At 39.6% G+C, this 16,154-nt stretch overlaps 1 protein-coding gene across 1 annotated transcript in view; it reads left to right on the top strand.

Annotated features, from left to right (window-relative positions):
* The window catches only part of LOC130835640 (ATP-binding cassette sub-family C member 4-like), a 172,775-nt gene that overhangs the window by 108,153 nt on the left and 48,468 nt on the right, over positions 1-16,154 (top strand). The window contains exon 26 of the mRNA XM_057707278.1: positions 10,325-10,480. Within this exon, the coding sequence (XP_057563261.1) occupies positions 10,325-10,480 (156 nt within the window). The remainder of the gene's footprint in view (positions 1-10,324; positions 10,481-16,154) is intronic.

Genomic DNA, 16,154 nt, shown 5'->3' with positions numbered 1-16,154 from the left:
CAAGTCTCTCTTTGCTTCCATAGCAGTTTATATATCCTTTTATGATAGGGTTTATGGTACAGCTGTGTTCACAGCAGCCAAAAGTTGGAAGCATCCAAGTGTCCGTGTTGAAAGTGAATGAATAAACAAAATGTGGTGTTTCTCTACCTTGAAATATTATTCAGCCTTAAAAGAGGAAGAAAATTCTGACCCATGGATGAACCTTGAGTACACCATGCTATATGAAATAAGCCAGGAACAAAAGCTGTATGATGCCACTTAGTAAGGTTCCTAGAGTAGACAAATTCATAAAGACAGAGAGTAGAAAGGTGGTCGCCAGTGACTGGGGGAGGGGATGGGGAGTGGTTGTGTAGTGACTGCAGAAGGTCAGCTTTACAAGGGAAAACATATTCTGGAGATTGGCTGCACAACAATGTAAATGAACTTAACATGAAAATGTCCACTTAAAAACAGTCAAGCTGGTAAATTTTATGTTATGTGTATTTTACCACAATTAAAATAAAAGACATAGCATCTATGGAATGCTTTGTAGTTTTAGGTCGGTATCTCACAGAACCCTGAGGTTTCTTAAGATAAGGGAGCATCTTATTTTCATCTTTGTTCCCCGGAAACTGGCATCTTGCAGGACACAGAGAAGTTGCTGAGGGACTGCTGGCTGGGAGGGTGAGTGAGTAACACACAGGTGTGAGCAACCAGTAACCAAAACACACACATAAGACAACTCTGTAAACAACAGATTACTGAGTGTGTTACATATTTAAAGAACTGCTCTTTAAAACTCTCCACCACAGACCCATCTAGAGGACTGAAGCCATAATTTAATGAACAATAGCCTTGTGATATTAAAGAATAAATACTCACCTTAATGCCCAAATGATACCAGGGACCCCCTTCCGTTAGTCACATGGCAAAACACTGGCTCCTAATTGTTTCCAGTTTCACTGTAGGTCAGGGGGAAGGTGAGGACTGCTGTGCCAGTGATCCCTGTGAGTTTAAGGTTCTTTCTCTGTTGCAAAAGAATTCAGAGATAAAGCAGGGAAGTTAAGACATTAAAGTGAGAGTTTATTTAAGCAAGAATAAGCTCTCAGAGGGAGAGTGGGCAGACAGGTGAGGAGCTGCTGCCCTGGGTTTCTTTCGCAAGCCGGTTATGAGGGGCATACAAATGAAGGGGTGGAATATTCACTGGAGAAGGAAGATTTTGGGCGTCACATTCCCTGATTTTTATCCCAGGTCCACCTTCCCGAGGGGAGGAGGGATTTTTGTCCTTATTTAGCTTTTATTGGACGTGTCCTGGCCTCTGTGCAGGACGGGCACCTCTTATCTGCAAGGCTGACTTTATTACGATGAGAGCGTAATGAGCAGCAGGTTACACTGGACTCAAGAGGGTCCCACCTTTCCCCACCTTTCTTTGTCTGCTACCTGGACACTTATCACCCAAAATATGTGGTTTCCTGTCAGTCTGGAGGTTCCTGCTTTTCTTTGTCTGCCCATGGGTCCCCGCTGTTTCTAAGATGTGTGATTTCCTGCCACCTGGCCCCTGGCCCCATTTCTCAGGTCTTACCTAGCTACCTGAGCTACCTGTCTGCTGTAAAACCAGGTGAAATCCTGTCCCTGAGAGCTCTGTAGGTGATGTTTACTTAGTAGCAGACAGTGTGTTTCTCAGATTTCCCATTGAATCGTAATCCCATTAATTTGCACACATCTTAAATTTCCCTTGAAGCCATAGCAATGAATTATCTAAGAAACTCCATAGTACAATTTAGGGACATAGCAGATTTCTTTTCTTCCATCTTAACCCCCCCAAATCATAGAATTACCTGAGATTCTAAAATGTATGAGGGAGAATTGAATTTGGAGACTGAATTCATAATTGCTGTAATGACTTTTGACTTGTGTCTTGGTCCAACCACAGTATCACCATTAACTTCTTTTCTGTGTTTGGAGATTAAACTTGGGCAACGTAGTCATGAAGCCATTTTGATCTGAGAGAGGCAACAGTGAGCTGTGGCCTGAAGCGAGATCTTAATTCCCTGTCCAGGAATTGAACCTGGGTAGCCTGGGTGAAAACCAGGAATCCTAGCCACCAGACCAGCAAGCGCTAGAGGCTAGAAACTATTTTTGCCTGGCTCTTGCCCCCAGTGAAAAATGCATTTCTCATGGAGGCAAAAACTGTAAAAGCAGATACAAAATTTATTCTTAGAGACATAGCACAACAACAAGTGGGAGAGCACACAGAGAAACTGTTTGTTTAGTTAAGACAGAAGGAAGGCAGAGATGCACACCCAGAGAGAAAGGGTGTGGGCATCCTCCCTAATGAGGAGGACTGCCATAAAGAGGCAGCTAAGTCATTTATACAGGGCAGTTCTTCAGGTCTTTGTTTACCTTTGGCCAATTTTCTGGTGTCTTTCTGCACACCTGCCCTGCCCTAGGACCCTCCCCAACATGTGTGCCCCACTTTTTTCCAAGATGGATTTCAGCCCAGAGGCCTGCGGGATGGCCTTAGCGTGACATATTATGGGGTGGTGCCCCCTCCTTTTTGACCCCCAAGGAGCCTTTCTGTGCATGTGTAATGTCTTCTTTGCCCCAAGGATGGGACATATATGACCTCTTGATCCTTTACTCAAACAAGGTTTAGCCCCTCTCTGTTCCTGCCATGACTGTTATCTTAAGGTGTCCACAGGAGACAACGCCTGGCTATTTACCTTGTTTCTGCTGTTACTTCCATTTCGGAGAGCAAACAGGAGGTTGATTTTAAATGTCTAACCTAGACTCCATCTATCTCCTATCTCAGGAAATGTAAACAAGAGACTAGCTGGACGTGTCCAGCTTAAAGCCCACTTTTTCCTGCCCCATGAAATGTAAATGGGAGGCCAGTTGTAAATGCCTGGCTTGGGACCCATCTATCTCCTGCCTCAATTTCGCTCAATCTGTGTACATCGCAGGTTTCCTCTCCTGCACACCTGTCCCAGCGCCTGTTACTCTGGGACACCTGTTTGGTGTTGGATTTGATTAAGAGGCTGCTGTGGGGGAGGACTTGGGAGTGTGTCAGCCCAGCAGAAGTGGGGCTTTATTCTCTTTCCATTGTTTCCTCTGCTGTCTCCATTCCTGGAATTTAGAGTCAACTGAAAAGTGTAGTATGTACTACGCAGGTTTCTAAATCATTGAAGAAATAGCAAGTAAAAATAAAGAACTAAAATAAATAGATCCTTCAGTAAATAGCACCCTAGGCTTATATTCTGAACACAGGCTGCATTTTTCATTTAGATGATTTTGTGGTTGATCTGATCATTTTAGAGAGTACTGGGCCATTTAAAAGCATTTTCCAGCACTAGAGATAGATTGATTTTAGTTATTTTTTTTCTTGCTGAGAGCTGTTACTTGGTTAATACATTTTTACAGATGCTAACTAGACTTTGCTATAATGAGCAAAAATGTTAGTTTACTATAGTTTCTCCCTTTTTACATAGTATTTTCTCAGAAACCCTCCCTTCACTCCCAAATTGTCCCATTTCCCCTGCCAGCTTCCTAATTCCTTGCAACTCAGACTGTGGTGCCAGGGCCAGCAGTACCTGCACTGCCTGGGAGCTTCTTAGAAATGCAGACTCTCAGGCCCCCCAGGCCTCTTGACCAGGCAATTTTTGATGACTGGTGTGGACTTCAAAAATTATTCACAACCTAAAAGTTGAGAGTTATGTTTTATTCGGTGGAAATTTTTGGGACTTAGCCCAGGAGGCAGCATCTCAAGTAACTCTGAGAGAACTGCTCTGAGGAGGTGAGGTGGGGAGGCAGGTTATATAGGAGTTTTGCAACAAAGGGCTGGTAATCGAGAACATCTAAAAGATTATTGTTAATTAAAGAAAACCAGATATCTCAAGTTAAGGAATTTAGCGCTTTTCTATGTGTTGAAAGATACAAGAGTCTGGGCTCACCGGAATCATTCCTTTGCTATGCACCTCAGCTGTCTGGAGCCAGTACCCTGTATTTTCACATCCTGAGTTCCTGCAGGGTTCACTGCAGGGAGTAGCTGCCATCTGATGGATGCTCATTGGCAGGCGTTCTTTCCTTCCTGAGTTCCCTCAGGGCTCACCAGTCCTGCTGGAGGGCTGCAATTGCTGAGGTCGGTGGCACCCTTTGTTTACTGGTATGGCAGGAAAGATTCCATTTCTCACTAGTAACCTGTGATTTCCAAGAAACATCCTTTGACAGTTTGAAATTGAGCTCATGAATCCCCCAAACCCCTCTTGTGACTGAGCATGAGGCTCTAGAACGTTCTGTGCCATGTACCCTACAGATTTACTTACTTTCATATTCTGCAAATCATGCGTTTACATTATAATCCAGCTCTGTGTGATTCCAATGCATTTATTTGCGTCTTTTCAGTGGAGTCTGTCTTCATCACAGGCAGTTTCCATCCTGCTGTCCTTCCCCACACCAGCCTCCTGCAGGGACTGGAGATCTTTCACCACAGGCTTGGCTCTGCCTGGGCTCCGAGTCAGATATAGCCCAGTGTAGCAGTGTGTGTGAGGCTCTTTCACCAACTGATGGGATCCAAAATGAGCCTCGCTACCCCAAGCAGGGCACTAGGTCTGTTTGGCCTGTTTCGCAGGCACCATGTGCCCCACTTAGCTGCAGGTTTCTCTCCCAGCCCAGCTGTGGGTGCCGGGTCTTCCTGCTGAGAGCCAGCCCACCTGCTCAGGTACCCTTTTTGCTCAGAGATTCCATCCCTCTCGTCGCACTCATACCTGCACCCGTACTCATGTCATGCTTTAACTCTCTGGCCATAGAATCTATTTGGTAGGCCTGTTCCTTTAACTGCAAGTACACCTCTCCCCAGTTTCTTCTAGCTACACAGAGGAACATAATAAGGTGCCAGGCCATCCAGGTGATAAGGAGGCCATCAGCAGAATGGAAGAGTGGCCAACAAACACGGATTTGAGCCTCGTCCTGTGACTTATGGGCTCTATTATTTCAGGCAGACTAATCTTGTTAAGCCTCAGTCTTCTGTTTTGCAAAATGAAAGTGATATGACCTACTGTCTAGGGTTGTTGTACAACTTAAGCAAGGTAAGACACGTACAGCCCCCAGCACAGGCATCAGCACAGAGTAAATGCTTAGACAAAGATGGTTGTCATTTTCATAGGGTGTCAAATGACCATGACCACTTACACTGCAGAAATTGTTGTCTGTCCTATGAGAATGAAATGTTGGCCATTTGAGCTTGTGTTTATGGCTGTAGGATCCATCTGCCATGTCTGTCTCTCTTTCCAGTTTATCGTATACCTAAACAATATAGAAATAGATTTTCCATAAAGTTCTCTGGCCTGAGTTAAAAATCTCAGCTTCCTATGGAAACCTCTTTGTCTCAGGCCACCACAGGTAACACAAATAATACAAAGGCAAATCTGGTACAGATCCTGTTATCAACACATACTGTCCAGTTAAAGAAATAAGAAAATGGCTGTGTTAGCTTTTTAAAATAGAAGGAGGTCACAATTTTTATAGAAGTTTAGAAGAAGATGATGTAACATCTGTTAGGGTTGAGAAAGGTCCACTTGAGGGGACAGGGAGAGCATTTCTGAGGAATTAGGCCTGTGAGATAGACTTAATGACCTGTGGTTACGCTTTCAGCAGGTGGAAATGCTTGTGAAAGTCATTTCAGGAGGTGGACCAGCATGAGCACAGGCACGATGCCCTGATTCAGTGAGTGAAGAAGTAGGCACCTGCAGAGCATTCTGGGGAGTTACCAGGTGTATAGCACACATTTTCGTGTTAAACCCTCACAACTGACTAGTTACCCCAAGGAAGCTGACTCATGCAGATGAAGGATAGGGAGGTTAGTGGGGACAGTTTTGTAGAAGAGACTCCCCTGGGTGGAGTGATGAGCACCAAGCCATCCTTTGGGAGTTTAACCTGAGAAGTGGGTACACATGGACCAGGGTGGGCAGATGCAGGAGGCAGGGAGCCTGTAGCTATTGTGCCTCTAGCAAGACATTGGGATAAAGTGATTCCGCTTTTTGGAATGAAACTGATGTCAATTAAAACAAAATTATAGCACCCAGGTTTCTGAATGTGCAGGGAAATGGGTGAGAATAGAAAATAGTACCATATTTCTGGAGGGTAGGTTGGCAGGACTTAATAGCTTCCTCTGAAAATATTCATACCTGATTCTCAGCAATTCCACATCTGAGAATTTATCTGAAGGAAATAATCAAGGTTGCTTGCAAAGACCTAGCTTCAAGGATATTTAACACAGAGTTATTTATAATAGCAAATTATTGGAGGCTGCCTAAATATCCACCAGTAGGAGGTTTGCTAAATGAATGATCACATATACTGTAATATTATGTAGCCATTAAAATAAATATTTTTATGAAATACTAAATGAAAAAAGGTAACAGTATGTTCATATTAATCTCATTTTGCTTAAATCTATGAATTTGTATCTTTAAGAACACATACACAAGTCTAGAAAGTAAAAACATCAACCTCTTAAGAATGGTTTTATCAGAGTGCTGAGGTGATAGCTAGTATTTATTTGCTTTTCAAATTCATTGGCACTAATTATGATCAAGGAAAGAGTTTGTTTTATTTTATTTTTTAAAAGGTAATGCAGCCTGGTGCTCAGGTGCTGAATGTGGGCCTTAAAATGAGGGACTGAGTTATGAAACATTGCAGGAGTAGAGTCTTCAGAGCTTGGCACCAAGTTGGGCTCCGGGAAAGCTGGAAGTAAGATGGAGCCCATGAGCCTGGGAAAGAAGTAATGAGAGTGAAGTGGGGAAGTCAGAGGAAGGGGCTGTTTTGTGTGGGGCACTGGGTGGTGATCATGTTGAATTTGGTGTCTGAAGAGAGATCCAGGTGCACACGTCTAAAAAGATGGTGTGGTCGTCAGAGACCCACCCTGGCCTGGTTGGAAAAACAGAAAGGGGCCGTCCCAAAGCAGCTAAAATAAGACTTTCTCCAAGTGTCTTTGGATTTAGGAAGGTAAACTTACTGATACTGGTGACACTCTGCATGGGCAATTGGTAAAACCCATTGGTGACCTGGGAAAGACTTCCAGACTATAATTTTGATGACTTAACTATAGAAATAGCCAGAGCCGGGTTTTCTTTGAGTTGCCTTTTTCTCACTCACTGGAGTTTGGAGCTCAGAGTTCTTGGCTGTGAGCAGCCCTTGGTGTCCCTGATTATCTCAGCCTATTTACCCAAAGTCTGCAAATGTCCCAGTTTGCACAGTTGAATCAGTTTTATTAGAACAGATGGTATGAGAACATACATACATTCCCATAAACACAGTTCTCGCCTGTGTCCTGCTGTGTGTAGATTTATATATGAGAACACTCAGAAGTACAGGCATGCCTGTCTTTATTGTGCTTCACAGTGCATTTTTTTCTTTCGTTCTTTCTTTCTTTTTTTTTTTTTTACCAATTGAAGACTTTTGGCAACCCTGTGTCCAGCAAGTACATTGGTACCATTTTTCCTGCAGCATTTGCTCACTTCATGTTTTTGTGCCACATTTTGGTAATTCTCATAACATTTCAAACCTTTTCATTATTATTATATTTGTTATGCTGATCTGTGATCATTGTTCTTTAATGTTACTTCCCGATAAAGGCTCAGATAATGGTTAGCATTCTTTTAGCAATAAAGTACTTGACAGTTATGGTATGTACGTTGTTTTTTATACATAGTGCTATTATACACTTAGCAGACTACGGGGTAGTGTAAACATAACTTTTATATGCACAGAGAAACAAAAAAGTTTGTATGAGTTACTTTATTTTGTGATATTCACATTATTGAGGTGGTCTGGAACCAAATCTGAAATATCTTCAAGGTCTGCCTGTACAAAGAACACGAGTCATTTATATGTGCACTAGGACCTGCCTATATACAGAGACTGGCCCATTTATATTATATACATTAGGGTTTAACATAAGGTACCAAATATCTACAAAGATAAAATTAGCTGAGCCCATTTTTCTTACATTTAATCTCTATAAAGATGAATTCTTTTTTGAAATGCCATGATTGATTTTACAGACTAAGATTTGGAACTTAGGAGGGATTCAAATGAGAAAATACAGAAAGTTCCAAGCATGAACGTCCTGATTGCAATGCTCAGAAAGCTTTAGTTCTTCTCTGTTTAAAGCCATGAGTTTTAAAAATTTACTGAATTAATTTACAAATGACTGAAAGCATGTCTTACACCTTTCATCAGTTTCAAATTCCTAAATAGAAATGAAATAATAAGGGAATTTGCAGTTGGGCAAGGTCGTTGGCAAAAAAGGCCAGTTTCTGCGCACATACCTGAATGCAGTTTTATTCCTCAGCAGCATTTTACCTGCATTAGATAGACTCAATCTTATTTTTAGTGCACTTATTTTTTCTCTGCTTTGGCTTTAATAAATAGATTGACATTTGGCATGTATCTTTCCAAAGTGCAACTGTAAGTATTAATTTGCAAATAAAATGCCTTTTGAACTGCTCTGATGAAAGGTCCTATATAAATAGCAAATGTTCTTTGTGGTGTTGTTAAACTCATGTGTGTTTTGTCTACTAGCTGTTGTCTTTTAAGACACTAAGACCTGCATTTTATAATTTTAAGATGTTTCCCTTTAAGATAGAATATAATTAAGATATTTAATATCAGGAAGTGATTTAGTTTTTCTACTAAATCTATTTAAGAATAATTCCTCTTAAATAATAGATCCCTGAGAAAGTGAGTACTACTTTTTTATATGTAATACTTCTGACTTGACTTGTTGGCATCTCTGTAAAATTACCCACGTAATTCTCAAGGTCTGACAGTAGAAATAAAACTAATTTAAAAAGGTGACTTTTTTTTTTCTCTGTGATTTGCTTATTTTTATGGAGGTGAAATTTACATAAGAAAATTCTGTAAATTTTATACTTAAAAGTCAGTGGAATTTAGTACATTGAAATGTGACATAACCATCACCTCTGTTTAGTCCCAAAACATTTTTACCCCTCTGTATCCATGAAGTAGTCATTCCCAAGTCCCCAGCCCAGCCCAGTCCCTGGCAACTACTAATGTGCTTTCTCTCACCATGGATTTACCTATTCCAGAATATTTCACGTAAGTGTAATCATACAATATGTGACCTTTGGTGTCTGGTGTCTTTCACTTAGCATGATTTTTTCAAGATTCATACATGTTGTAGCATGTATCAGCCCTTCAATCCTTTTTTTTAAGTTTAAATCAATTTTTAAAAAAATTTTATTGGTGTATAGTTGCTTTACAATGTTGTGTTAGTTTCTACTGTACAGCAAAGTGAATCAGCTATACGTATACATATATCCCCTGTTTTTTGGATTTCCTTCAAATTTAGGTCACCACAGAGCACTGAGTAGAGTTCCCTGTGCTATACACTAGGTTCTCATTAGTTATCTATTTTATGCATAGTATCAATAGTTGTATATATGTCAATTCCAATTTCCCAATTTATCCCATCCCCCCCTTCCCCCTTGGTATCCATATGTTTGTTCTCTACATCTATGTCTTTATTTCTGCTTTGTAAATAAGATTCTATACCAATTTTTTTCAGATTCCACATATGTGTTAATATACGATATTTGTTTTTCTCTTTCTGACTTACTTCACTCTGTATGTCAGTCTCTAAGTCTATCCACACCTCTACAAATGACCCCATTTCATTCATTTTTATGGCTGAGTAATATTCTATTGTATATATGTACCACATCTTCTTTATCCATTTGTCTGTTGTTGGACATTTAGGTTGCTTCCATGACCTCGCTATTGTAATAGCTGCAATGAACATTGGGGTGCATGCATCTTTTTGAATTATGGTTTTCTCTGGGTATATGCCAAGTAGTAGGAATGCTGGATCACATGGTAGTTCTATTTTTAGTTTTTTAAGGAACCTTCATACTGTTCTCCACAGCAGCTGTATCAATTTACATTTAAAAGCTGACATCTTATGGCCCACTTAGAAGACTGCTGGCTTTTCACTGCCAGCAGATGGATTGTGTTATTTTTAACTCTTCTTGGGGCCAAGGGGGTCTCAACCAGGGGCCGTTTGTCTCTGTCTGACATTTTTGGTTGCCACAGTTTGGGTGGTGCTTCTGGTATCTAATGGGTAGAGTCCATGGCTACTGGTAAACATCCTACAATATACAGGATAGCCCCCCCATCCCCCAACAATGAATTATCTGGCCCATAATATCAACAATGCCATGATTAAGAAACTACTCTTTAGAACTTTTAAAATTTATCTGCAGCAACAGGTTTCTCCCAGGTTTGTTGCATCTTGTTAATTCTTTATCCCTCCTGAATCTCTTTACAGGTCAGCGTTGTGGGAAGAACAGGAGCTGGAAAAAGTTCCCTCATCTCTGCCCTTTTTAGATTGGCAGAACCCGAAGGTGTCATTCGAATTGATGGGATCCGGGCAACCAGAATTGGACTTCATGATTTAAGGAAGAAAATGTCCGTTGTATCTCAGGTATTCGTATCAGAGCATTCTCACGAGTTCTTTCTATAAGGGTGCTTATGTTTAATTGCTTTTAATTGGATTATTTTTTTTTCAAATTGCATGAAAAGGTTGATCCCTTTTCCCCCAGTAGAGCATATTTTTAGCAGCAGGTATTCTCAACAGATATTTTTGTCAGATACCAGGCTTTGTTTGTTCATTCATTTGTTTTGCATGCATGTGATTTAGTAACTTACCCAGTTAGATTTCTGGACTCTGACTTTGTCAGGTGATATAATTGTGTCCACTGATAACCACATAATTCTGAGAACAAAATGATAAATGGTTTTTTAGCACTGGAGAGGTTCCTATAGGGAAACATGAATTTTAAGTGTCTATAGATGGAATTTTGCTGTAGGAAATAAAGCCACTTTTTCAAAGGTGATTGTCTCCCTGGAGGACTTTCTGTGAAACTGTGGAGCTTTGAGGATTACAGAGTGTTTGGGTACTTTGGAGAAACTTTTAGAATTCAGCTATTAATAAATGATTTTAACCAGGGAGACAGTACATAAGAGTGGGTAAGAACACAGGACACAGAATTCCATCTCTGTACACCTCAGTTTTCTCTCCCTTACAAGGCAGCTAACAGTAGCAACCTCTTGAGCTGTTGTGAGGACTAAATAGGTCAGTGCGTGTGGAGTGCTTCACATAGACCCAGTGTGTTGTTGCTGTCATGGTGGAGCACTGAACTGACCATCTCTTCTTGGGCTCTGATTCTGTTTTCTTTTGCTTTGCTTCTTAAAGAAGTATAACTTTCAGGGAGTGTTTGGAGATTGGATTATATGCACAGTAGAAGCTCCTGTCATTCCTTGTGGTTCATCCACTCGCCATAAATTCTATAAATATTTATTGAGCAATTGCTGTCATCCAGTTATATAGCCAAGGGCAGCATAGGCCCAGTACCTGCCGGCCTTGGGCCTCACATCTTCCATCCTGCCCTCTGCTTTGACGGACTTGCTGATTTTTTTTGGTGAGGATGTAGAAAAATTAGAATCCTTGTTCATTGTTGGTATGAATGTAAAATGGTGCAGCTACTGTGGAAAACGAGTTGGTCGTTGCTCAGAAAAGTTACAAATAGAATTATCATATGATCCAGCAATTCTGCTTTAGAGTATAAAGCCAGAAGAATTAAAGGGAGGGTCTTGAAGAGACACCTGTACATGCGTGTTCATAGCAGCATTATTCTCAATAGCAAAAAAAGGGGAGGCACCCAAGCGTCCATTGACAAATGAGTGGTTGAATGGCGGTGATGGCTGTAGAGCAATGTGAATGTATGTAATACCACTGAACTGTGCACTTAAAAATAGTTAAGGTAGTAAAATTATATGTGTATTTTACCGCAATTAAAAAAATTTTTTTTCAAATATATCCCTTTCAGGAAAAATGGGAGGAACTTTTTAGCATGGACAATCCCTGTTTTTAAAGATTGCCTCTGGCCATTAGATTCATGATTTAGTTATTACAGTAGAAAATAAATGTTTAGATTCCCAAGTTTTATGTTTTGATCTCTGCCATGGCCAAATGAGACTAGTTTGCAGAAATAATGGGCATGTCTGTAAAGTCCTTTCACGTCCTTGAAACGTGCCCTGTGTTGCTTTTAATGCTTCTTAATAGGAAAAAGTTGTATGCTGGTGTACATAAAAGAAAAAGAACTCTGTAAATAAATAACATTAAATGATTCTTGGTTCTGCTGGTAATATTTTGGAAGCACGTCTGAGCAAAAACTAAGCATACCTTGACATCACCAGGTTTGGGTTCTGTTCTCTTAGTTTCCACCCTACTTTTGACCATGCTCTATGTACACACTCCAGAGAGTGTGCTTACAAAATAGTGCTAAGCTTTCTATCCATGTAGATAAAGATCAGCAACCATTGTAAACACAGAAACTTTAGTATTCCACTTTAAATGTCTTTGTCTCCAAGGTACCATGTTCGTTGGTTAAAGAGAGAGAATCTGGAGAGACGCTGCAATGTGTAAAAGTACCAGGAAGTCATTCAGGAGGGCTCCAGGGATAGAAAGTTTAAGAGTGTAGACTGAGTGTCAACATGACCCACATTTTTTCTGACTCTGCCTCACATGACCGTGGGGACTTGATGACGTCACTCAGCTTCCAAGCTTCAGTGTCCTCATCCTTAAACCAGGTCTAGGAATTACTGCTGCACAGATTTGTTGTGAAGATGTAACTGGGTAAGAAAATGTTTGTGCCCGTGCCTGGTTCTTGGAAATGCTAGTTACTATCATTATTCTTCAAAATCATGGCACTGGCCTTTCAGATATTATTTCTATTTAAATAAAAAGAGTAACACATTCTGGAACAATTTTGCTCTTTAATTTCTATTTATGTGTTTGTGGTCTTGGTGATTTTCTTTATATTTATTGTTTGTAGTAGAAACCAAATTGTTTATATAAACTTAAAGAGTAAAGAAAAAAAAGTACACAATAGGAATTTTGAGGAAAAAGCAAAACACAGAAATGTATCTAATGTTTTCTACCAAGAACAAGAGGAGAAAAGATCACTTTCGTTTTCTTTTGATTTCTGGCTCCCCTCCCACCAGCTTCTTTCCTGACCACTGCCCTGTACCCAGTCCCTCACGAAAACCTCTGGCGTTTTTCTCAGCCCTCCCCACATTCTCAACTATTTTCTAACTCTCCTTGCTAACAGGGCCTGTGTCTCTCATTTCTGTTGCTCTAGTGCATGCTGTAGGCCTTGACAAATTACACAGGTATTAATAATAATTCTTAATATTTGTGGAATTCTTAACAGATTTTAGCCTCTTTTGCTACCATTCCCCTCTTAATCCTCACATTTCTGTCGTTATCCTTACCTGACAGATTAAAAACCCAAGGCACTGGGAGATTATTCCTCCTACCAAGTAAGGGGCAGAGCCAGGATTCAAGATTTTGTGTGTGTGTCTATTTTTTTAATTGAAATATGGTTGATTTAGAGTGTTTCAAGTGTATAGCAAAGTAATTCAGTTTTATTTATATATATATGTATATATATATATTCTTTTTTAGATGCTTTTCGTTATAGATTAGTGTAAGATATTGCATATAGTTCCCTGTGCTATATCATAGATCTTTGTTTATTTTATGTATAGTAGTATGCATCTATTAATTCCAGATTCCTAGTTTATCCCTCCCTCCCCCTGTTTTCATATCTGTGAGTTTATTTCTGTTTTGTAAATAAATTCATTTCCATCATTTTTTTAAATTTCACAAAAGTGATCACATCTGACTATCATTTCTTTAGATTCCACATGTAAGTGATCTTATGTGATATTTCTCTTTCTCTGCCTGACTTACTTCACTTAGTATGATAATCTCTAGGTCCATCCACGTTGCTGCAAGTGACTTTATTTCATTCTTTTTTATGTCTGAGTAATAGTCCATTGTGTGTGTGTGTGTGCGTGTGTGCACTTGCACATGTACCACATCTTCTTTATCCATTCTTCTGTCCATGGGTGTTTAGGTTGCTTCTATGTCCTGGCTATTGTAAGTAGTGCTTCTGTGAGCATTGGGGTACATATGTCTTTTTGAAGTAGGGTTTTCATCTTTTGTGGATATATGTCCAGGAGTGGGATTGCTGGATCATATGGTAACTCTATCTTCAGCTTTTTAAGGAACCTCCGTACTGTTTTCCATAATAGCTGCTCCAGTTTACATTCCCACGAACAGTGTAGGAGGGCACTGTTTTCTCCACACCCATTCCAGCATTTAGTATTTATAGATTTTTTAATGATTGCCATTCTAACCAGTGTGAGGTTATACCTCATTGTAATTTTGATTTGCATTTCTCTAATAATTAGTGATGTTGAGTATCTTTTCATGTGTCTGTTGGCCATCTGTATGTCTTCTTTGGGAAAATGTCTACATAAGTCTTCTGCCCATTTTTTAATTGGGTTGTTTGTTTTTTTGATATTGATCTGTATGAGCTATTGTACATGCAGAAATCTGTTGCATTTATATACACGAAAAACAAAGTATAAGAGAAATTAAGGAAACAATCCCACTGACCGTCAAAAAATTAAAAAAAAAATACTTAGGAATAAACTTACCTAAGGAGGCAAAAGACCTGTAGTCCAAAAACTATAAGACTCTGATGAAGAAAACTGAAGACAACAGAAACAGTTGAAAAGATCTACTGTGTTCTTGGATTGGAAGAATCAATATTTTTAAAATGACCACACTACCCAAGGCAATCTACAGATTCAATGCAATCCCTATCAAATGATCAGTGGCATTTTTCATAGAACTAGAACAAAAAATTTTTTATTCCTGTAGAAACAGAAGAGACCCCAAATAGCCGAAACAATCTCGAGAAAGAAGAACAGAGCTGGAGGAATCATGCTATACTACAAAGCTACAGTAATGAAAACAGTATGGTACTGTCACAAAAACCAGACACATAGAACAATGGAACAGGATAGAAAACCCAGAAATAAACCCACACACTTAAGGTCAATTAATCTAAGACAAAGGAAGCAAGAATATGTAATGGAGAAAAGACAGTCTCTTCGATAAATGGTGCTGGGAAATCTGGACAGCTACATGTAAAAGAATGAAATTAGAACATTCTCTAATACCATATACAAAAATAAACTCGAAATGAATCAAAGATCTAAATGTAAGACAAGATACTATAAAACTCCTAAAAGAAAACATAGGCAGAACACTCTTTGACATAAATTGCAGCAATATTTTCTTGAATTTATCTCCTAGAGTAATGGAAACAAAAGCAAAAATAAACAAATGGGACCTAATTAAACATAAAAGTTTTTGCACAGCAAAGGAAACCATAAACAAAACAAAAAGACAATCTATGGAATGAGAGAAAATATTCACAAATTATGTGACTAACAAGGTATTAATTTCCAAAATATGTAACAGGGTTCAAATTTAATTGAAAAAGATTCCCAGCTCCAGAGCCTGAACAGCAAACTACTCTGCTAGTGACTTCAACTGGCTGTTGACTGTGGTCCACAGAACTGCTTCATATCATGATTTCATGTGCCTGCACACACCACACACACACACACACACACACACACACACGTGCGCGCGCACACAGAAACAAAAATTCCACAAAACAATATTTCTCTTGATCTGTGCTCTGATATTTTCTATTATACCAGTTCTGTTCTAGTTCATATAAAAGATAAGATGATGGTTGCCAGGCACACAATTGATTTCATGATCCATTGCTTGCACCTGTAGTTTGACAAACACCACCCTTCACTGTCCCTCTCTTGGACTGGGCTCCTGGTCCATGTTAGCATCATGCCAGGAGCTTCATTGTTGTTCCAGATTCTCACGGCAGCCCTGCAAGACTAACCCCATTTTCCAGTAAGGGAACGAGTCTGGGGAGATTAATAACTTACCCTGAATCTAATACCTAATAAGTAGTAGAAGCAGAACTTAAAGTTATCAGATTCCAAATTTATTTTTTTCAATAAATGTTTGTTGAACTGAATAATGTTCTAATCAGATATTTTCCCCATTTTTCTCTACCATCCCACTCAAAGGGATTCATTCACCAAACCATAACAAAAGTGAATAAGTATAGAGCAAAGCTGAAAAATACTACTCCTACTGCTATGCCCCTCATTTGGACAGTATCAGTTTAGAAATGAGTTTATTCACTTAT

Source organism: Hippopotamus amphibius, chromosome 14 (assembly GCF_030028045.1).
Source record: "Hippopotamus amphibius kiboko isolate mHipAmp2 chromosome 14, mHipAmp2.hap2, whole genome shotgun sequence".
NCBI classification, from domain to species: Eukaryota; Metazoa; Chordata; class Mammalia; order Artiodactyla; family Hippopotamidae; genus Hippopotamus; species Hippopotamus amphibius.
This window is presented reverse-complemented; position numbering and strand designations above follow the sequence as displayed.